Source organism: Theropithecus gelada, chromosome 13 (genome assembly GCF_003255815.1).
Source record: "Theropithecus gelada isolate Dixy chromosome 13, Tgel_1.0, whole genome shotgun sequence".
Classification (NCBI taxonomy): Eukaryota; Metazoa; Chordata; class Mammalia; order Primates; family Cercopithecidae; genus Theropithecus; species Theropithecus gelada.
The window spans coordinates 35,696,059-35,721,160 of NC_037681.1; the positions used below are offsets into that span (position 1 = coordinate 35,696,059).

Below are 25,102 nucleotides of genomic sequence, written 5' to 3' on the forward strand. Positions count from 1 at the left end.
TGTGATCTGCAGCAACCACAACATTACTATGCTATCCAACACACTGTCTACATTAAATTAAACAATGATTTTTGATGTTTTTTCCTTCTAAAGGCTAACAGAATGAAAATAATTTGGGGCTCAAGGGATCACAGTTCTGGCATATGGGTTATTTCAAAGTGAAAATATTTGAGCTACGGAAGATGCAGAAAGAAATTCTAACTGAATTTATCTTATCTGAATAAAGCAGAGTCTCCCTAAAATAGAACTGCAGTTAAACCCCCTCCACAGGAGTTTCCTGAGAACTCAGTTGGCATACAGACTGTCAGTTAGCATCAAAAAGCCCAACAGAACCTTCCATACTTTCCCACTGAAGCCCTAGTCCCTCCCACCCCATGCCCCTTTTCATTAAGTTGGTATATAAACCTTCCTTGCTATTCAAGAGTTATTAATAACTAAGTGACTTCTGCATGCATGTGTAAAAAAAATCTTGTTTTTCTCTTGTCTATTGTCAGTTAACTCACAGGCCCCCAACGAACCATTTGAAACAAAGTAGATGAAGGAAAAAGTTTCCTCCCAACAGGGACTTTAAACATTTTTGCTAGGTCTTTTAAAAGTATTTTCCCCTTTGAGCGTTCTTAAATGACACATATAAAGGGGGAAAACCCTTAAACACAAAGTAAGTTTATAGTTTCACTGACAGTGCTCATCTTCTATTATCAGACTCAGTTTCCAGAGTCTAAAGATACACAAGAAAAATTTAGCTCATGTTAAAAGATCTAAAATTATTTTCCCAGAAGTATTTTTAGAAAATATTTTTAAAAATATTTTACATAAAATATAGGTTTTCGTTGCCCTTGCAACATATTCCTTTACTTTTCACTCGCTTAAAAACAATTTATTTCAATGGTAGGCTATCAGGACAAAAAAAAATTGTTATTATGTTTTTAATAATCTTTATTATCTATTAAAATGTAAGCTTTTGGCGGACAGGGGTTGGTTCATAGTTGGATGCTCAATACCCAGCATCAAGTAATGTACATAACAGAGAGGCTCAAAAAAATACAGTCAGGAGTTGCTTAGCAAGAGGAATACATTCTATGACATGTGTCATGAGGCAATTCCATCTTGAGCAAACATCACAGAGTGCACTCACACAAACCTAGATGGTACAGCCTACTACACACCTAGGCTATATGGTACAGCTCCTAGACTACAAACCTGTACAGTATGTTTCTGTACTGAATACTATGGGCAACTGGAATGGAATGGTAAGAATTATGTGTATCTAACCACAGAAAAGGTACAGTAAAAATATTGTACAAAAGATAAAAAATGGTAACTCTGTATAGGACATTTACCATGGATGGAGTTTACAGGACTGGAAGTTGCTCTGGGTGAGTCAGTTTGTTGGGTGGTGAGTGAATGTGAAGGCCGGGGATATGACTGCACACTACTGCAGACTTTACAAACACTCTACACTGAGGCTACATGAAATTTAGTAAAAAAAAAAAAAAAAAAAAAAAAAGTCTTTCTTCAGTAATAAGTTAACTATAGGTTACCATAACTTAAAAAAACTGAACAAAACAAAAAACAGAATCTCACTGTGTCGCCTAGGCTGGAGTGTAATGGCATGATCAAGAGTTACTTAACTCACTGTAACCTCATGAACTCCTTGGTTCAAGGCAGCCTGCTGTCTCAGCATCCTAAGCAGTGAGGCCTACAAGCATGCATCATCACACCCAGGACATTTTTTATTTTTATTTTTTGTAGAGACAGGATTTCACTGTTTCTCAGGATGGTGTGGAAGTCCTGGCCTCAAGTGATTCACTTGCCTCAACCTTCCAAAGTGTTGGGATTAGAGGCCTGAGCTGAAATGTTGAGTTTTTTTTTTTTTTTTTTTTTTTTTTTTTTTTGAGACGGAGTTTTTGCTCTGTAGCCCGGGCTAGAGTGCAGTGGCCGGATCTCAGCTCACTGCAAGCTCCGCCTCCCGGGTTCCCGCCATTCTCCTGCCTCAGCCTCCGGAGTAGCTGGGACTACAGGCGCCCGCCACCTCGCCCGGCTAGTTTTTTGTATTTTTTAGTAGAGACGGGGTTTCACCGTGTTCGCCAGGATGGTCTCGATCTCCTGACCTCGTGATCCACCCGTCTCGGCCTCCCAAAGTGCTGGGATTACAGGCTTGAGCCACCGCGCCCGGCCTTTTTTTTTTTTTTAAACTTTTTAAAACTTTTCTTGTTAAATGCTAAGACACAAACACACGCAGTAGTCTAGCCCAAAAACAGGGTCAGGATGTCAATATCACTTTCTTCCACCTCCACATACTGTCCCATTTGGAAGGACTTCGGGGCCATAACACATGGAGCTATCATCTCCTATGATATCATTGCCTTCTGGAATCCCTCCTGAAGGACCTGCCTGAGGCCATTTTACAGTTAACTTTTTTCTTTTATGAACAGGAGCTGCGCCTTTGAAAATAACATAGTATAGTAAATATATAAGCCAGTAACATAGTCATTTAGTATCTTTACCAAGAATTATGTACCAACATAATTATATGTGACAAACTTACACAACTGGCTGTATAGGAAGTTTACATCTCCATCACCACAAAAAGGTGAATAATGCGTTATAACGTCTGATGTCACTAGGCGATAGGAATTTTCAGCTGTATTTTAATTTTATGAAACCACCACTGCATATGAGATCGTTGTTGACCAAAATGTCATGTACCACTGCTGTGCAGTACGACTGTAAATTCTCAATAAAACAGGCACAGAGGCCAGGCACCGTGGCTCACACCTATAATCTTAGCATTTTGGGAGGCCGAGGTGGGTGGATCACTTGAGGTCAGGAATTCAAGACCAGCCTGGCCAACATGGTGAAATCCCATCTCTACTAAAAATACAAAAATTAGATTACAATCATGTCATCTGCAAACAGGGACAATTTGACTTCCTCTTTTCCTAATTTAATACCCTTTATTTCTTTCTCCTGCCTGATTGCCCTGGCCAGAACTTCCAAAACTATGTTGAATAGGAATAGTGAGAGAGGGCATCCCTGTCTTGTGCCAGTTTTCAAAGCGAATGCTTCCAGTTTTTGCCCATTCAGTATGATATCAGCTGTGGGTTGATCACAAATAGCTCTTATTATTTTGAGATACGTCCCAACAATACCTAATTTATTGAGAGTTTTTAAGCACGAAGGGCTGTTGAATTTTGTCAAAGGCCTTTTCTGCATCTATTAAGATAACTATGTCATTTTTATCTTTGGTTCTGTTTATGATGGATTACATTTATTGATTTGCATATGTTGAACCAGCCTTGCATCCCAGGGATGAGGCCCACTTGATCATGGTGGATAAGCTTTTTGATGTGCTGCTGGATTTGGTTTGCCAGTATTTTATTGAGGATTTTTGCATCGATGTTCATCAGGGATATTGGTCTAAAATTCTCTTTTTATGTTGTGTCTCTGCCAGGCTTTGGTATCAGGATGATGCTGGCCTCATAAAATGAGTTAGGGAGGATTCCCTCTTTTTCTATTGATCGGAATAGTTTCAGAAGGAATAGTACCAGCTCCTCTTTGTACCTCTGGTAGAATTCGGCTGTGAATCCGTCTGGTCCTGGACTTTTTTTGGTTGGTAGGCTGTTAATTATTGCCTCAATTTCAGAGCCTGTTATTGTCACCTTCTTCCAGATTTAGTCTTGGGAGGGTGTATGTGTCCAGGAATTTCTCCATTTCTTCTAGATTATCTAGTTTATTTGCATAGAGGTGTTTATAGTATTCTCTGATGGTAGTTTGTATTTCTGTGGGATCAGTGGTGATATTCCCGTTATCATTTTTTATTGCATCTATTTGATTCTTCTCTCTTTTCTTCTTTATTAGTCTTACTAGTGGTCTATCAATTTTGTTGATCTTCTCAAAAAACCAGCTCCTGGATTCACAGATTTTTTGAAGGCTTTTTTGTGTCTCTATCTCCTTTAGTTCTGCTCTGATCTTCGTTATTTCTTGCCTTCTGCTAGCTTTTGAATGTGTTTGCTCTTGCTTCTCTAGTTCTTTTAATTGTGATGTTAGGGTGTCAGTTTTAGATCTTTCCTGCTTTCTCTTGTGGGCATTTAGTGCTCTAAATTTCCCTCTACACACTGCTTTAAATGTGTCCCAGAGATTCTGGTATGCTGTGTCTTTGTTCTCCTCGGTTTCAAAGAACACCTTTATTTCTGCCTTCATTTCATTATGTACCCAGTAGTCATTTAGGAGCAGGCTGTTCAGTTTCCATGTAGTTGAGCGATTTTGAGCTAGGTTCTTAATCCTGAGTTCTAGTTTCATTGCACTGTGGTCGGAGAGACAGTTTATTATAATGTTCTGTTCTTATACATTTGCTGAGGAGTGCTTTACTTCCAACTACGTGGTCCATTTTGGAATAAGTGCAATGTGGTGCTGAGAAGAATGTATATTCTGTTGACTTGGCATGGAAAGTTCTGTAGATGTCTATTAGGTCCGGTTGGTGCAGAGAGCTGAGTTCAATTCCTGGATATCCTTGTTAACTTTCTGTCTTGTTGATCTGTCTAATGTTGACAGTGGGGTGTTAAAGTCTCCGATTATTATTGTGTGGGAGTCTAACTCTCTTTGTAGGTTTCTAAGGACTTGCTTTATGACTCTAGGTGCTCCTATATTGGGTGCATATACATTTAGGATAGTCAGCTCTTCATCCCTTTACCAGTGTGTAATGGCTTTCTTTGTCTCTTTTGATCTTTGTGGGTTTAAAGTCTGTTTTATCAGAGACTAAGATTGCAACCCCTGCCTTTTTTTGTTTTCCATTTGCTTGGTAGATCTTCCTCCATTCCTTTATTTTGAGCCTATGTGTGTCTCTGCATGTGAGATGGGTCTCCTGAATACAGCACACTGATGGGTCTTGACTCTTTATCCAATTTGCTCAACGAAATAAAAGAGGACACAAACAAATGGAAGAACGTTCTATGCTCATGGATAGCAAGAATCAATATAGTGAAAATGGCCATATTGCCCAAGGTAATTTACAGATTCAATGCCATCCTCATCAAGCTGCCAGTGACTTTCTTCACAGAATTGGAAAAAACTACTTTAAAGTTCATATGGAACCAAAAAAGAGCCTGCATTGCCAAGACAATCCTAAGCCAAAAGAAAAAAGCTGGAGGCATCACGCTACCTGACTTTAAACTATACTAAAAGGCTACAGTAACCAAAACAGCATGGTACTGGTACCAAAACAGAGATGTAGACCAATGGAACAGAACACAGCCCTCAGAAAGAATACCACACATCTACAACCATCTGATCTTTGACAAACTTGACAAAAACAAGAAATGGGGAAAGGATTCTCTATTTAATAAATGGTGATGGGAAAACTGGCTAGCCATATGTAGAAAGCTGAAACTGGATCCCTTCCTTACACCTTATACAAAGATTAATTCAAGATGTATTAGAGACTTAAATGTTAGGCCTAAAACCATAAAAACCTAGAAGAAAACCTAGGTAATACCATTCAGGACATAGGCATGGGCAAGGACTTCATGACTAAAATGCCAAAAGCAATGGCAACGAAAACCAAAATAGACAAATGGGATCTAATTAAACTAAAGAGCTTCTGCATGGCAAAAGAAACTAACATCAGAGTGAACAGGCAACCTACAGAATGGGGGAAAATTTTTGCAATCTACTCATCTGACAAAGGGCTAATATCCAGAATCTACAAAGAACTTAAACAAATTTACAAGAAAAAATCAAATAACCCCATCAAAAAGTGGGCAAAGGATATGAACAGACACTTCTCAAAAGAAGACACTTATGCAGCCAACAGACACATGAAAAAATGCTCATCATCACTGGCTATCAGAGAAATGCAAATCAAAACTACAAAGAGATACCGTCTCACACCCGTTAGAATGGCAATCATTAAAAAGTCAGGAAACAACAGGTGCTGGAGAGGATGTGAAGAAATAGGGATACTTTTACACTGTTGATGGGAGTGTAAATTAGTTCAACCATTGTGGAAGACAGTGTGGCAATTCCTCAAGGATCTAGAACTAGAAATACCAGCTGACCCAGCCATCTCATTACTGGGCATATACCCAAAGGATTATAAATTATGCTGCTATAAAGACACATACACACATATGTTTACTGTAGCACTATTCACAATAGCAAAGACTTGGAACCAACCCAAATGTCCTACAATGATTGACTGGATTAAGAAAATGTGGCACATATACACCATGGAATACTATGCAGTCATAAAAAAGGATGAGTTCCTGTCCTTTATAGGGACATGGATGAAGCTAGAAACCATCATTCTCAGCAAACTATCACAAGGACAGAAAACCAAACACCGCATGTTCTCCCTCATAGGTGGGAACTGAACAATGAGAACACTTGGACACAGGAAGGGGAACATCATACACTGGGGCCTTTTGTGGGGTGAGGGGAACAGGGAGGGATAGCATTAGGAGATACAGCTAATGTAAATGATAAGTTAATGGGTGCAGCACACCAACATGGCACATGTATACATATGTAACAAACCTGCATGTTGTGCACATGTACCTTAGAACTTAAAATATAAATAAATAAATAAAATTTAAAAAATAAAAATACAAAAATTAGCTAGGATGGTGGCGGATGCCTGTAATTCCAGCTACTTGGGAGGCTGAGGCATGAGAATTATTTGAACCCAGGAGGCAGAGGTGGCAGTGAGCCAAGATCGTGCCACCGCACTCCAGCCTGGGTGACAGAGTGAGACTCTGGCTCAAAAAACGAAAAACACAAAATGGCATAGATTAAATTCAGAATGTTATTTTCAATTATAAGACAAATAATTCAGCTACAAAACAAATACAATGTAATTTGGATATGTAGGCTAAAAAGGACAAAATTCTAAAATATTTCATATTTTAAAGAGCCTGAAAATTATTATTATTATTTCCAGGAAAAGTCCGGGCACAGTGGCTCATGCCTGTAATCCCAGCACTTTGGGAGGCCAAGGCAGGCGGATCACCTGAGGTCAGGAGTTCAAAACCAGCCTGACCAACATGGAGAAACCCCATCTCTACTAAAAATACAAAAAATTAGCCGGGTTTGGTGGCACATGCTTGTAATCCCAACTACTTGGGAGGCTGAGGCAGGAGAATCACTTGAACCCAGGAGGCGGAGGCTGCGATGAGCTGAGATCATGCCATTGTACTCTAGCCTGAGAAACAGGAGTGAAACTCTGTCTCAAAACAATATATATATATATTTCCAGGAAAAAATAGAAAACATGTATAGGACCCTTGATTTTCTAAGCTATAATATGGTTTGGAGGAAAAAACAAACATGTTACAGAAAGGGTTGAATAAAACTTTGAAAAATGTGTCCCTATCCATCTTCTTTATGTGCTTCTTAAGTTTTTGTTTGTTTGTTTGTTTGTTTTGTTGTTTTTTTTTTTTGAGACGGAGTCTTGCTCTGTCACCCAGGCTGGAGTGCAGTGGCCAGATCTCAGCTCACTGCAAGCTCCTCCTCTCGGGTTCACACCATTCTCCTGCCTCAGCCTCCTGAGTAGCTGGGACTACAGGCACCCGCCACCTCGCCCAGCTAGTTTTTGTATTTTTTAGTAGGACGGGGTTTCACCGTGTTAGCCACGATGGTCTCGATCTCCTGACCTCGTGATCCACCCGTCTCGGCCTCCCAAAGTGCTGGGATTACAGGCTTGAGCCACTGCGCCCGGCCGGAAATTTTTTATAAAGATATGCCAAACGGTTATCTTAAAGTTCAAAGTTATTTAACTGTTTTTAATTCAAGAAAATTCCAATCTGAGCAGGTGGATTAAATGAAAAATATAACCAAAGGGCTCATCTAAGTGATTTAGTCCTACAAATAAAGTGGAAGTGATGGTGTGTGACTTCCAAGACCACATCACAAAAGGCATTACATCTTCCTCTTTGCTTTCTTGTGAATCAAATCACTCTAGGAGAAACCAGCTGCCATGTTAAGAGAATACACTCAAGCAGCGGGAAGGAAAGTTATATGTAGCAGGAAACTGAGGCCTCTTACCAACAGCCATAAAGGACTGAGGCCCCCTGCCAAGAGCCATGTGAATGAGCCCTCTTAGAAGCAGAACCTTCAGCCCTCTTAGTGCCTTCGGGCGGGGTCTGTAAATATTCCCCGTGAAGTTGGTAAGGTCTGTGTAACTGTGTCCAAGAATCAAATACACTGGAAATGAAGCTGCCCAAATATCAAGGCTAGATTTGAAAATGCCTTGAAGCAGCTGGGCACGGTGGTCACACTTGTAATCACAGCACTTTGGGAGGCCGAGGCAGGTGGATCACCTGAAGTTAGGAGTTTGAGACCAGCCTGACCAGCATGGGGAAACCCCGTTTCTACTAAAAATACAAAATTAGCCGGGTGTGGTGGCACATGCCTGTAATCCCAGCTACACGGGAGGCTGAGGCAGGAGACTCGCTTGAACCCGGGAGGCACAGGTTGCAGTGAGCCGAGATAGCGCCATTGCACTCCAGCCTGGGCAACAGCAGCGAAACTGCATTTCAAGAAAAAAAAGAAAGTGCCTTGAAGATTTTGCTGGTTTCTCCTGGAGCACTGACTCCAGGAGCCTTCAGCCAACAAGAAGAAAGTCTGGGTACTCTGAGACCATCAAACGGAAAAAGTACAAGCAGAAATCACAGAGAGAAGAGCTGCCTGTAAAGCCCTGTAGCAGCCCCCAGCTATTTAAGTCTTCCCAGCCCAAGTACCCAGACATATGAGTAATGCAGCCTTTGACATGAGTCCATCCCTACCCACGATCTGATGCAATTTCATAAAAGACCATGACCTGCTTAGCTGAGCCCAATCTCCAGAGGAGACTGAGAAAATCTCTTTTCTCTTTTTCTGGAGAGAGAAAAATAAATGGTTGTTTTTTAAGTCACCAGGTTTTGGGTGGTTCGTAAAGCAGTAACAGATAACCAAAACTCTCTATAAGGTAAAGGCCACCTGCTTTATGATAACTTTCTTAATTCCCCAGACAAAAATTAGCATGGCCTTTCTTCAAGTCTTCTAATATCTGTTTACAGAAGCCATGCACTATGATCACATCCTGTGTTGGCAGCATAATTACTTGTTTCCCTGGCTCTCTAAGAGTAAAAATTCTAAGAGGGCAGCAGCTATGTGTAACAGAACTTTGTATCCACAGTACCTAGCAGAAAAATATTACTTTCTCTCTTCCCATTAAAAATTCATACAGATTACCACGACCACAGGTATTCCTGTTACTATGTTAACACATCAAGAGGAAACAAATCCTAGTAGGAGCATAAAAATGCAGATGGCACCTCTGAGCTGCTTTGTTAGCTTCTGTGGCCTGGATCCTTATGGAATTCTTCCCTGATGATCAGAGTTTACAGAGCACTTTGACACGCATTAACTCATTTGGGTCTCTCATAACTTCATGGGTGAAGAAAGGGAGTATCATTCCTATTTTTCAGATGCAGAAAATGGAACTAAAGTAATTTAGCAAATGTGTGGCACAGAGTTAGAACCTGAACCAGCGTTCTGACTCCACATGCACAGTTCTCCCCCTTCGTTCCAGATGTCTCACAATGGATGACTGGCCCTAATCACACGACCATCACATTGCCATGTGCAAATCCAAAGATAAAGATGCTGATGCTATACCTTCACACAGACTAGAAAAGGATAAGTGACACACACGATTACTAAAACTAGAGACCTTAAGAGTCCTACATATTACAATTGTAAAATATTTAGTCCATAAATATGTTAAATATATATGTGACTTAGAGGAATCCAATTAGAAACCACTGCTTATACAACCAAATGACCAACAACTGTTCTTGCAGAAATCAGCATAAGACAAAATTACCAAAACAAAAAAAAAAGTATTAAAAAGACTGGTGAGCAGAACAATGTAGTTAAGGAAATATGAAATGTAGAGTCAAAAAGACTTTCCTTAAAAGCCAAAGCCTACGATTTAACCTTGCTGGGCAAAATATTTAACTTCTCTGATCTCCAACTTCCCTTGCAAAATGAGAAGAATACTAAAATCAACATCATTTATGAGATGATTAAATGAGATACAATACATGAAAACGCCACCAAATAGTAAATGCATAAAGTTTTCTAACAAATTGTTCAGGTTCAAACACAAAACCAAATTTAGACACTGAAGGTGAACTGGTAAGGTTGGTTTGTTTTATATGTAAGTTTTCTGATTATAAATGACTTCTGCTCCTGATCACACAACCACTTTGAGGCACCCTGAATAAGCTTGTCTTCATTTAAATAACAGATGGTTCCAGAAGCTCAATATTGGCACATTTTTATAACATGCCAATTTTTCTAGAAAATACTAATCCTTGCCCAAAGATGATCTTCTTAGCTAGTTGAGAGGCTGAGGCAGGAGGATTTCACTGCACTCCAGCCTGAGCAACAGAGCGAGACCCCGTCTAAGAAAAAAGATGTTCTTCTGACACCTTAAGTATATATTCTGCTATTCTCCTGCAATGACGTCAAGAATAATACAGAAAGCTTGTTCTGCAGCTTAGTACTCAAAAGACTTACCTGCAACCCTCAGCAGTTCAGCGAGGCCCAGAAGCTTGGTAGATTGTTTATAGCATGTCGGGGACTGGGAAATACACTCCTTGATGAGACTGATCCGATCAGGGCACAATCGCACTACAAAAGAAAGACATATTAAAGACTTGCACCAGGGACATCACAAAAGGGTGTTAATGGCCTTCCTAATACAACGCATCCAAAGAAAATGAAAATTGTGTAAGACTTCAGATGAAGGAGAATTAAGTAAAAGCATGTTTAACAAACAGCAAAATTATTATTGCTTCTGAGTAAATAATGTACAACCTTGATCTTTTCTTTATAACCAAACTTCTGAAGCATAGGAAATGAAGTGTTAATCTGAAACTGGAAAAAGCTGTGTTGCTATTTTATGTACCATGTTGGGACTTAGGGAAAAATTTAAACAAGATAGTATTTGTATATAATACTTAGTATTATACCAGCCCCCTCACACTTCACCCCCTAAGCCCCATTCCTTGCTCTAAATATCCATTTGCTATCTCCACTCATCACCCCAGTTTGGAGGGCAGGAGTCTTCAAAGTGCTTACTGTTGCAATTTATTAACATTCCTCCAAACATAAGCCCAATTTTCTCACATAAACTGGATATTAGGAAAATAAAACACATCTGATCAAACCAAGTCAAACTATGAAGAAATGAAAATCACATTTTAAAAACCTTAGACAAAAGGTACTACGAATATTCTAGGAACAAATGGTACTTATTTACAGTAGAGATGGCAACCTTTAAGAAACACGGCACTGCCAGGGAGACTGGCCCCCAATAATTGTAATAATAACAACTACGATAATAACAGCTATTGTGAAAGGAATACGATGAGCTACATCTCAGGCACTGTTGGGGGTGCTTTATGTATATTAACCCTACACAGCAAACTCTTATTAATAGAAGGCAGGTACCATTATCCTCAAGAGAAGAAACTGAGGTACAGAAAGGTTAAGTACTTTGGCAAAGGTCACTGAAAAAGTGATGGGACCAAAATTCAACCTGGCTCGCTAAATGTTTTCACACCTTGAATCTATCCTTTCCTAAATCAGTGGCTGTTCTCCATACGTCTTGTGTTCTCTGAAAACTTCTACATAGGTGAGAGGGGCCAGGGACGGGGGAGATAAAGAACAGAGGTGGTGTTTTTTCTCTGGAATGGGCTTTCTGGGGGAAGGTAAGGATTTATTACAATTTAATGTTAAACTCATAAAAGGTTGCAAGGAAAGTACAAAGAAATCCTCTATACTCTTTGCTGAGGTTAACAGATGATTAATAATTTGCACCTTCACACATGCCCATGTGCAATCATGCACGCACACCCTCCCTGCTTCCTTCCTCTTTATATTCACACACAAATATGTATATACACACACAAATACTTATACATGTACAAATACATATACAGATTTATAATACACATGTATACATGTGCATATATACACAGTTACACATATATACACACAAATATACATACACATTTATTTTTTTCTGAAACATTTGAGAATAAGTTGCAAATAACATTTCTCTTTATTGCTAAACACTTCAGTGTGTGTTTCCTAATGTTCTGACTCTCTCTTTTTTTTTGAGATGGAATCTCCCTCTGTTGCCCAGGCTGGAGTGCAGTGGTACAATCTCAGCTTACTGCAACGTCTGCCTCCCAGGTTCAAGCGATTCTTCTGCCTCAGCCTCCCCAGAAGCTGGGACTACAGGCACATGCCACTACGCCTGGCTAATTTTTGTATTCTTATTAGCGACGGGGTTTCACCATATTGGCCAGGCTGGTCTAGAACTCCTGACCTTGTGATCTTCCCTCCTCTGCCTCCCAAAGTGCTAGGATTACAGGCATGGGCCAACACACCTGGCCTAGACTCTCTTGAAATGAATCTTTATATATCTACAATAATAATTCTGTTGTGTGTGGCCTTTACTATGAAATATAAAGTAAATGTACTCTTCAGTTACTTCCTTCAAAATCACCATTGCTAATACCTACATCTGAGTATAGCTTCTACAGACTGTATTACTGTTCCCAATTATCCACTGCAACTATTCATATCCCAAATTCCTGCTTCAGTAACAGAAGGCTTGGCCCTGTGACATCTACAGGCAATTAATGTGAGTGGAAATGATACATGCCACTTCCGAGTGAACACTGTTAAGAGTCATCGTGGAATTCCACTACAGATCTTTCCCCTCTACTGTGACAAGGCCGTGTCTCATGGGGTGGTGCTGCGGCCAACCAAAGTGCACACGATTGTGAGCAAGGAATAAGTCTGTTATCACACATTATGGAGATTCTGAGTTTTTCACTACAGCACAATCGTAAAAACTCACCGATACAGTATACTTCAAGCCTTTCCATACCTTATCACAATAAAAATATTGTGAATTTTTTCCTCAATATCTGCTACTATTTTGTGGGGCTTTTTCCAGATTCAGTAACATATGATAATTATGAGATAGGTACTTTTAACATATTTCTAATTTGATTTTCAAAACAAAACTTGTCACAGATACTATCTGCATTCTGCTATGTAAAAATCTGGAGTTTTCATAGCTGCTTTTATGGCTTTGTTGATGAATTACTGTATTCTTCTTAGAGAAGCTCTAGCTTTAGTAATTCTACTAAACTGACTTCCTTACTTTTACCACTCTTTTTCTAGCTCAATAAAATCAAGGTAGAGAACTGAAACCACACACAGCAATGGATCATCATTTTCTCTAAACTTCCATTTAATGGAACACTCATCTTTAATTATTTGTCTCCTATTGCCCTAAGCAATGCACATTACTAATATTTGAAGTACATTAAACAAATTTGGAGAGCAGGATTCTAATAGACTGCAATTACTCTGTTCAAATGACTTTTTACTTTATTTACTTAGGTATTTTCTGATCCTCTGGACAATCACTATTCCAGTTTGCTTTTTCTGCTGATTTAGGGCCTGCTTAATTATATTTCAAAATGTAAATTCTCAGTTAAATAAATTTAAGCCCTAGATATTACTATCTTTCCAAGAAGGAAGAAGTGCTCAACTCCTAAAATTCCTTTCCAAACTGAACGAATGAGCATGAAAAAGATATGCATGTATGTACCTTTTAATAATTAAAGATAAACTAATTTTCCTGTAGAAATCATGAACATATCTCAAGTGATTTTTTTAAAACCTTTTATAAAATACATGTATACATACACACACACAGACATATGTGTGCCTGTGTGTCTCAAATGTAAAAAGCATTTTCTAACTGGCTACCTATATTCCAAATGCCCCTCAAACGACAGTTATGCAATATCAATTTCAGTCACTCGGGAATGGCAAAAAAGGTCCACAACATATGAAGTTACTAGTGATGTTGTGGAAGTATTATACAAATTTGAATTGTGTAGGCCAGGAAGGTGTAATACACAGGAGTCAGACACTTAGCTGACCAGTAAGAGGATAAGAGTTTCCTTCTTGAAGAACCTTTCACTCTCACACTTTTTCCTCAGTAGAGTATTGTCTGCTGTTACAAATGTAGGTTTTTGAGCCAGACTACCCAGGTTTGAATCCTGGCTCCACCTCTAACTAACTGGATGACCCTAGGCAACCTAGTCAAGTTACTTAACCTCCCTGTGCCTTGATTTCATCATCTGAACATTGGAAACAATACCACCACCTTACACGGCATGGTTTTGAGATAGGGTCTCGCTCTGTTGCCCAGGCGTGGGTGCAGTGGCACAATCTCAACTTACTGCAGCCTCGACCTACTAGGACAAGCGATCCTCCTGCCTCAGCACCCCAAGTGGGACTACAGCCATGCACCACCAAGCCTGGCTAATTTTTTAATTTTTTAAAAAATAGAGACGGGTTTTGCCATGTTGCCCAGGCTGGTCTCAAACTCCTGAGCTCAAGCAATCAACCCACCTCAGGCTCCCAAAGTCCTGGGATTAGAAGCATGAGCTACCATGCTGCTCAAGGCCATGGGAGCCCATCCTTTGCATCAGTGTGCCCTGGATGTGAGACATGGAGTCAAAGGATATTATTTTGGAGCTTTAAGATTTAATGACTGCCCTGCTGGGTTTCGGACTTGCAGGGGCCTGTGGCCCCTTTGCTTTGGCCAATTTCTCCCATTTGGAATGGAGGTATTTATCAAATGCCTGTACCCCCATTGTATCTTGGAAGTAACTAGCTTGCTTTTGATTTTACAGGCTCCTACGTAGAAGGGACTTGTCCTGTCACAGATGAGATTTTGGACTTGAACTTTTGAGTTAATGCTGAAATGAGTTAAGACTTTGGGGGACTGCAGGGAAGGCACGATTGGTTTTGAAATGTGAGGACATGAGATTTGGGAAGGGCCCAGGTGAAATGATATGGTTAGGCTTTGTGTCCCCACCCAAATCTCATCTTGAATTGTAATCACCAGGTGTTGAGGGAATGACCTGGTGGAAGGTGACTGGATCATGGGGGTGGTTTCCCCCATGCTGTTCTCATGAGAGTGAGTTCTCACTACTACTGATGGTTTAAAAGCGTGGCACTTCCTCGTTCTCAAATACACTCTTCTCTTTCCCACCAACAGATGAAAAAGATCCTTGCTTCCCCTTTGCCTTCTGCCATGACTGTAAGTTTTCTGACGCCTCCCCAGTCATGTGGAACTGTGAGTCAATTAAACCTCTTACCTTTATAAATTACCCAGTCTTGGGTATTTCTTTATAGCAGTGTAAGAACAGGTTAATACAATGCCCAAAGGGCACTTTGTGAATTAGTGAATACATATAAAGTATATTTGGAGCATAAAAATCACTCAATAAATATTAGCTATATTATTATCTAATGGAATCTTCTAATACAAGGTTTCTCCAGATATAACTTACAGGACTGTGTAAGGAATATTTTATTAGTATCCCAATCTGAGAAATGTGAAGCTCAAAGACACTGTTGCCACAGGTTACACAGCTCAAAGTGGCTGCACCATAATGTAAGCTCACACATGACACTCAGGGGTAATCCTGTCTCATTATCAGTGTGACAGCCCTGTAAAGTCATAGAATGTGCCTTGTCCCCGTCATTATTTCAGTTCCCAGAGTAGGGTAAGTGCCTACATTTATGTTTATTAAAGAAAGCAAAGGCGGGGAGGTGGAGAGAGGGCAATGAACAGATGCTGAGGAGGGAGGGGAAGAATGTGAGGAAGAAAGGAAAAAGGAATGAAGAGAAAGGAATCAGGGAGAATGAGAAGACAGGTGAGACCACACTAATTCTATGATTATTTAAAAAATACCTTTAAGTATCAAAAATAATCATTGATATTGTACAGTCCTTACTATATCTTAGGCACTATAAATGTATACATATTCCTTATAAGCAATTCTGTAAGATTCTTATTAGTATCCCCATTTGGTAAATGAGAAAACTTAAAAGAAAGGTTAAAACTTGCCCCTAGTTACCCAGTAATAAGTGGCAGAAGTAGCTCCAGGCTGAGTGTAACTAAAATGCTGTAAGTCAGAAAAGCTGACTTACTCTATTACAGAAAGAACATGTGGACCAAATGAAATATTCAAAGACTGCTCATTTAAATATTAAGAAAAATTTACATAAACACCCAAAACAAAGAGAAAAGCATACACATGTACACATACACAAATACTTCACAGAAGACTCACACATAGGGAGCCATTTTTACATGCGACTTCCGTTCCTGTTTTCAATTAGCTCATGGATTACAATTTAGTTAGAAATGCTTGCCTTTACTTGACAAGAAACAGCAACTCCTGGAGTGTAGGCAAAGAAGGCTTCAAAACAAAGCAAAATGACAAAATGAACTATGTACGCTGACTACAATAAAAATACCTAAACCATAAATTTCTAAATATCAAGTTGTTTTCTTTCTCCAATATTACTGATGAATACAAAAGAAGCTAAAACCTAAATGGCATCTGTGAGATAAACACAACAAAAAGTATACAAAGGCAATATTCCATCTTCACATCCGGAAGGTTTTCTGACAGTCGTTCTAATGGGAAACTCCAACTCAATATATCAAGGTGAAAAGCTGTCAAGACATGAAAGCAAATGTCTTTCTTAAAATACTCCTCAGTCAGAAAATTCTCAGAAGCTACAGCAGGGCAGCGGTTTTGGTTGTGGGTATTCAAATCCAGCAGCTGATATACGTATCACCAGCCAAAAATACTGCTAATTGATCAGCATAGAAAATCAGGGCTCAATGTAATATTTCAAAATCCAGTAGCACTTGGGTGGACTGTAAGAAAAATTTTTTGTATTATACCAATCTGCTTGAATTATATAAGGAGGTAAAACACAGACACACAGATACACACACACACACACACACACACACACAGAGTTAAATCTGTAACAGCATGGCCTAACAAGAGATAAAAACAGAGCAACAGCTTCATTGTGCTCTGGATTCTTCCTTGACTAAAATTGCAATTAAATAAATATTTGAGGGGGAAGTAGTTAATGACTTTAGACATTTAAGAATAAAAATCTTCACAATTTTAAGAAGTTTTGAGCTCAAAAATTACATGAATTGTACAAATGAATAAAATTTTCTAGTGATTTAGCAATCACATTAGAAAAAATTGCTTAAGATACCACAAGATAGTTATAATCATATACAAATTGTTTCCAAACAATGATACTCAAAGTAATAATATTACCTCTTTTGAATCTAATAATTTTTTTTGAGACAGGGTCTAGGTCTGTTGCCCAGGCTGGAATGCAATGGCACAATCATGGCTTACTGCAGCCTCAACTTCCTGGGCTCAAGCAGTCCTCCCACCTCAGCCCCCTGAGTAGCTGGGACTACATACGCATGCCATTACACTCGGCTAACTTTTTAAATTTTTGTAGGGACAGAGTCTCACTATGTTGCCCAGGCTGGTCTCAAGCTTTTGGACTTAAGTGAACCTCCTACATCAGCATCCCAAAGTGCTGGGATTATAGGTGTGAGCCACTGTGCCCAGCCTAATGAGTTTTTCTGAGATGCAAAACTTTAACTTTTAGTCAAGTCACATTGGAAACCCACTGTAAACATGAGAATGTCTCTACTGGCCCATATCCTCTAAAATCCATCCAACTCTAATCACTACACAAGACAAAGACACCAAGGAACTCGTAAGAAATCTAAACCTCTGCCACCATCAGTCTCAAATATTTCCAGAGTTAAGAAGAGAGGTAACAGATTACAAGGAAGCCAGCCAAGCACACTGCTAATAATACCAAGCCACTCTGTTCATTTAGGGCGCAGAGGTCCAGGATTTAATGCAACAGAAAATCTACCTTCCTCAACAGGGAAGGTCAGGTTTCAGGTCCAGTACACCATGAGATGCAAACAGTCCTCACAGCATAAATAGATGAGACAAGTGACTCTTTAACAGGATGCTTGTTTGGGATGATACCTAGGTAACTTTTATATTTAAATGAAAGAAGTTGAATAATATTAAGATATCTCTAGTAATTAAATTCTAAACAAAAATTTCCTATCATTCCCTCTTTTAAAAAAATAGATGGACTTAAAGAATATACTGACGCAAGCATAAAAAGAAAAAACTATTTTTATTTACAGCTAGTTATAAATGTATGCAACTGAAACAAAATACAGAAATAAATTATATACCAAAACTGATATAAATCTGATACATTCTCATGTGTAATCCCCAATATCTTTTTTTTGTTTTTATCCTATAGCCTCACTGCTCTGTTACTGATGTTATTTCTTTAAATGTTATACATGTGAATTTTAAAAAATAAATTTATAGTAAAATGTTGGCTTTATTTTTTCTTTTGGGTTTCCACTTAAGATTTCATTTAAAATAATGGGTCAAGGGCAAGATCTATTGCTAATGGATTACATGACCAAAGCTACTCTTTAGTTTTAAAAACTGAAAAAGAATACTAGTAAATTACTGCAATGTAAGTTAGTAACAATGCAACAGTAAGTAGAAAACTCACCTTGCAAAGGCAGGATCTTTACCCCAAATTCTTCAAGACATCCAACGGCTTGGATAAGATCTAGCTCCTCTTGAATGGCAGGGGGTCTGTCTGTTATCAGTTGTAAGCAGCACCTAGAAGAAATTAGATAAATTTTTAAAAAGAAGCAACGTATGTTTGCCCTTCTATATTCAACAACATGAGATCCAACACATATTTACCAAAAATCTACTACATCCCAGGAATTCATTCCGCTGGATGCCTTCTGTTATCTTAATCCTCACAGCAAGCCTGTGAGGTAGGCAAACATCATCATCTATCTGCCTTTTCAGGGAGCTAAAACTGAAGCTCATGGAAGTGAAGTAATTGAAACTGAAGCTCATGGAAGTGAAGTAATTGCCTACAGTTGCATTCACAGTACAAAATGGCATCATGGTAGGAAGCATCATAACTCTGTGTTTAGTGCCGTTTTTACTGTTGAATGCAAACGTAATGATTATATTACAAAATTTTTTTTAAAGGATAAAGCTCAGATAATTTCCAGTTTCCCTTCTAAGAAAAACAGAAATGTCTTGATTTAGTCATAATTTGGTCTCTCAAAAGAAACAAGAAATGACTTAGGAAACTGCACAGAGAACATGCTTCTGATCAAAAAGGAGGAATCTGTTGGTAATATACAGTTCTGAGATGAACTACAGAAGAAAGTGATTTGCTAAGCTAAGAATGTGGGATTCCCATGGAGTATTTTAAGTAAGTTTTTGTTTAAATTCAAAGAAACTGCATTTAATAAAAGTTTCATTTAATGAATAAACTCATTCTCTAAAGGTGTTTAGAGGAACATTGGAATGTAAGACTAGAAAGATAGATCAGACGGTAAAGGGCTCATGAATGCTAGAATCACAGATCATGAGATGCAGGCATCTAAGCCCCAGCATGGCATTCACATGACTGAGTGACAGATACAGGCCTAGCCTACTCTTGTAAAACTGGAGGATTTAAATCAATTGTGCACTCACATCTACTGTTGATCCAAGTGTGAAAGGTCTATAACCTCTTTGTGGTTTCTATCAAAACTGTAAATGCACTTTTTTACATTTTTTTCCTCTAGACCCGGGAATTACAAATAAATTCTAAATTACAAATAAATTCTCAAAATTTATATTACAGATAGGCTCACATGTGCTCAAAGACATATAATGATTGATGCTCACTACCAGATTGTTTTTAAAATGAAAGAACGCATACCGAATCAGGAACAAATTAAATAAATCATATAACGGAATATTCTACAACCATCAAAAAGGAATAAAATAGATCTGTCTGTACTCACATGAAAAACCTTCAATACAGAATATGAGTGAAAAATAAAACAGGGCACAGAAACGTATGCGTAATAGTAAGAATTTATTCATGACTTAAGAAAGAAGAGGTAACATTTGATAAAAAGTTTTGGAAGGATATATAAGAAATCAATATTTAAAAATGACTGAAGGATAAAGTTAGGAGAACTAGAATGAGGAGGGAGACTTATTGTCAATACATACATCCTTTTTGTATTGTTTGGATATCTATTGCTTCCTCAACAATTTATTTACAAAGAGTTTATAAATAACTGTTTAATCAGTAAGAATGTATGGGCTATTTCCTGTATTCAATATAGCTGTGAACACTGAAATACATCCAGGCTCACAGGTCACAATCAGTTTGGTACCACATTATACACACAGGGCATGTTTGTGAAATGAAGGTGTGTCCTTGTGGGAGAGAAAGAGATGCAATGAAGGGGAAATATAGAAGGACCAGCTTTTTAAATGATCTCTGGGAAACACCTGCCAAAAAGATTGAAGTGAAATACAATTCCCAGTTTCAAAGGCTATTCTATTTGGTATTTTCATCATTTGAAATAAAAATAGAATCGCTTAGGAGAAAAGAAAGAGCTAACTGCTTTAAACAACTTTGTCAAGTTCAATAACATGGTTTGTGAAAACATAATTCCTTCTGAGATAAGATATCACTGATGGGGGCGTGGAAATGGGGGGGACTCGGTGGAGGAGTTACTTTTAAGCTTTGCTGGGTCTGAAATAACTATTAGTCATCTGGGGGGGAATTAATCTCTCCAATATATCCTTCTTGTATTGTTTAAATATTTATTGCTTCCTCAATAAAATGCTAATTAATAAATAATACCTTAATCAGTAAGAATGTATGGGTTATTTTCTACATTCAACGTAACTGTAAACACTGAAATACACCCAGGCTCACAGGTTGCAATCAGTGCGGTGCCACGTTACACACATACGGCATGTTTGTAAAATGAAGGTGTTCCAATTGCCACCATAATCAAAATATCAAAATAAATTCCAAATAAAGATAAAACTGAAATGTAAAAAATACAACTATCAAAGCACTAAAAAGTATGAAAAACTGTCTTAATAGTCTTGGGAATTAAAGATCTTTCAAAGGATGACAGAAAAGACAGAGATTGTAAAAGAATCACAATTTTAAAAGAATTCTGAATAGCAATTGGAAAGATAAATCATATATAATATAAACTTGGCAATGTAGTAAAATATTTGAAATAGGCACAGGGCAAACGTTCCTTATGCTCCAAAATAAGCTCATAAGAATCAATAGTAAAAAGATGAACACCCCAAAAGAAAAATAATTAAGGCTAGAAATAAGTTTCAAATGAAAAAGTGCAAATGAAGCTGTTCAACAGGCAAACACTGGAAAGACTGAAAATTAATTTAGAGAAGGGGCCCTTTAGTGCCTTAGGTAATGGAAAATAAACTGGTGCCATTTGATAACAAACAACAAAATTTTGCATGTGCTTATCCTTTGATCCAGCAATTCCTCTTTGCATTATCCATCTACAACACTTTACATACTCAGTTAATATTACAATAGCCCTATGATATAATCCTACTATTATCTACAATTTACAGGTGAAGAACCTGAGGTCCTGATGACTGGCCCAATGTCACAGGGCTGTTAGCTGGAAAAAAGTGGATTTGCACATAGACATCTGGCTGGAGAAACTGCTGTGTTCTTAACCTCTATACTCTGCCGCTTCTCGGACAATGAAAAGGTATATTAAATGCAGTCAGAAAAGAACTAAACAAATCTAGCACAACCACTCGACACAATGCTGTAAAGCACATGAAAATGCTGCAGATCTGCATATACTAGCTTCATAAACAACTGAAAAAAGTGTGTAATAAAAAGAAATGTATAGTATTATCTCATTTTTGTAAAACTATACACAGGTATAATGTGCAAAATAGTGGGCAAATGATTGGGCTCAAAAATCTCATTACTTTGTTTAAATAGTGAGTGGATAATTCCTATCAAATAAAATGTATAATCTCTTACAGACTGTTGACCAGAGAATCTGAGAAAACAGGATAAACTTAGGATGTACAGTGTTGCAAAAGCAGACACAGTAAGAATAACAAATAAGTAAATAATTTGCTAGAGACCATAGCCACGTTATTACTGAAGAGATTCTACCTTTCTTCAGTTTATTTGATCAAGAAACAAAAACCGAGAGATTACATGACAAACTCAGGGGTTCAGAAAAATTGTCAGTTGCCTTGAGGAGGAAAAAATAAATTAAAAAGTATGTCTCTAGAAATGAATGAGGATCAACACAGCTCTGAGTAAGAAAAGTAGAGCAGAGTCTAGAAAGGGGATCTCAGACAAAGAGAAACAAAACAGACTCAGATGTCCAGGGTACAAATGGAAGGAGAAATACGTATTAGAGGAACTAGACACGGCAAATGAGAGTTGGAAAATGACCAGTGGCAAGAACAGCAGCGTATCACTCAGAAGGCAGGGGACAGAGGACATAATACAATTGAAGATGTGCCTCGACTTACAATGTGGTTATGTCCCAATAAACCCGCTGCAAGTTGAAAATATCATAAATTCAAAATGCATATTTAATACACCTAACCTAACAAACATCATAGCTTAGTTAAGCCTACCTTAAAAGTGCTAAGAACACTTCCATTCGCCTACAGCTTGGCTAGGCTTTTAATCATCGAACACAAAGACTATTTTATAGGAAAGTGTTGAATTTCTCATGTAATTTACTGAATACTGAACTGAAAGTGAAAAACACAATGGTTGTATGAGTACTCAAAGTACTGTTTCTACTGAATGCATATCACGTTTACACTATCATAAAGTTGAAAAATTGGAAGTTGAACCGTCTTAAGTTGGGGACCGTCTGTAAATTGCTTTTCTGAAATGTTGAACAAGGAAAATTATCTTTTTTAAGCTTTTAAGATTCATTAACACAGAGGTGATACATATTTTATTCCTTGATCTGTATTTATTAGGCTCTTTTAATTTTATTAAAAAAACTTTATAAAAAGCAACCTTAAATCCTGAATCAAGTCTTCTAAAAAAATCACCGCAATTGTGTATACCTAATTATGAGAACTCAGATCATGAACATACCTTACTAGTGTTAAATAAGAGGGGTGGGCTAAAATCGGAGTACAATGGGGACAAGAGAGGAACTGAATTTATAGTCGAGAAATTTCAGCCAGGAAGCGACTTCTAAGCTTTATCATCTAATCAGGTCCCCTGTCTCTTTTTTTTTTTTTTTCAAAGATTTATGCCCTGGCATTTAGGTCCCTTAGGTCCCTTGTCTCTAAACAACGTGAAAGCTACGTGAACGAGACAGACATCACCTATGCATGCTGAAAATTTTCAGAACTTGAATTTACAGGCTATCGCATGAATCTCTTTCAACAGGAGAGAAATACACAGCCTTATAGATAATCAGCAAAAATGACCATGAGAAAGTGCACTGGAGAAAAAGGTTTAAGAAGCTGATGGACATTCATAACATTGTTTTCTTTTTATATTCAAGCAAAAAATAACTGTGCCCCATATAGTGTAGTCAATCTGTACCTGTGATATTATATTTTGTAAAGGAAAGAATAACAACACAGTTTGTACATTCTAACTTTCTCCCTCCATCTTAGGGAAGAATATGGAGTTACTCTACCTGGCGAGATCCATGCAGCTATCAGTGAGGTTGGTAGAAGAATTGAAGTACTCTCTGCTGGCAGCCAAAACCAAGTCAATACTCTTTTCATAACTGACCCTGTAGTGGGGTTTCCCTTTATGGGCTATACCACCTGGGGGATTTTCTGAACAAGCACTGCAGTGCATCATCTGTCCAGCCAGGTGGATGTTTTCAAGGCGACTAGAGCACAGAAGGCTTTCTGTAAATATCTGGAAAAAAGGAGAAACTGGAATTAGCTATAAAAAGGGAAGATTCAATTCTCAATGAAATGAAGGCTCTGAAATCCAGATGAAATAAATTAAAAAACACGTCCATCCTAGAGGTGGTGGCTGTACAGCATTGTAAATAACAATGAACTGTATACTTTGAAATGGTTAATTTTATATTCTGTGAATTTCCCCTCAATTAAAAAAGTCAATCCTTTAGAAAGAATAATTTCATTGACTAAACCAAAATTAAGCATAATAATGTATTACAATAAATACTTAGGTCAACTATCTAAAATTGATATTCATTAAAAACAGGATTAGACATACTATCCCACTCTCAACAGGGCCCATTTTGCTTAAAACTATTTTTAACCATTTCTATTTTTTCTCTTTTTCCTAATTTTAATTTTCATTTTTGATACGGGTTCTTGCTATGTTGCCCACAGGCTAGTCTCAAACTCTTGAGCTCAAGCAATCCTCTCACCTTGGCTTCCCAAAGTGTTGGGATTAAAGGCATGAGCCACTGCACCCGGCCCCATTTTAATTTCTTAAAAGAAAAATCTTTGAATATAATACAGCTTGAAGCATCTGAATTCAGTCTTATGAACCAGTCATGCCACAAATGCTATACTTACAAGCAGTCATTAAAATTAAAATATATTATAATGCTGAGTTTTTAAATAATGTACATATTAAAAATTATTAAAATAAAACAAGAGATACTGAAGATACTCATACAAATATCATTGTACTCTACTAGGCAACTAACAACATCAATTAACACAAAATTACTTCTATAATTGAGATTGTTTATATAAACAAAGCAATCCTTTTAAACATACACTAACGTTACATATAATTAGTCTAAGAACTTCCCCAAAAATGTACTTCCCTGTCACTCTATAGTTGGATGAGGATAGCACAGAAATAAGAGATTTTTAAAAAGTAACATTTAATGGAGAAGCAAGAGTTTCAATATAATTAAGAAGACCATCCAATCTTCACAGGATGCCCTTATTTTCACCTCTTTGTGTCTAGGCTTCCTGCAGAAGGCATTTTTAGACAAGTCTTTGCTAAGATGTCTGATAAGGATAAAAACACTATATCTAAGAGGGATCCGCTATAAAATAGATACTGTGACAGAAAGCAAACTATTAAAGAGCAACCCTAATCACTTATATCTGACAGAAAAAAATGGCTTACAATATGTCTAATCCAGATGACTTATATGTCATAGTTTCTCCATATTTCTCTGGTCTACTCAAGTAAGCCGTAAAGAGTCAATGTCCAATACTGAAAAATATATTTGCCCTAAAACTTGGAACAGTTTGCTAAA

General features: G+C 37.9%; 1 protein-coding gene across 2 annotated transcripts in view; it reads right to left on the bottom strand.

Moving 5' to 3' along the window:
* The window catches only part of NBAS (neuroblastoma amplified sequence), a 375,829-nt gene that overhangs the window by 177,404 nt on the left and 173,323 nt on the right, over positions 1 to 25,102 (bottom strand). For both annotated transcript variants that reach the window (XR_003115238.1, XM_025353552.1), the window contains exons 30-32: positions 23,537 to 23,766; positions 18,538 to 18,650; positions 10,561 to 10,674 (exon numbers count right to left, since the gene is read on the bottom strand). Coding sequence is in view for 1 of the 2 variants with exons in the window: in XM_025353552.1 (XP_025209337.1) it covers positions 10,561 to 10,674; positions 18,538 to 18,650; positions 23,537 to 23,766 (457 nt within the window). In the remaining variant the exon portion in view is untranslated. The remainder of the gene's footprint in view (positions 1 to 10,560; positions 10,675 to 18,537; positions 18,651 to 23,536; positions 23,767 to 25,102) is intronic.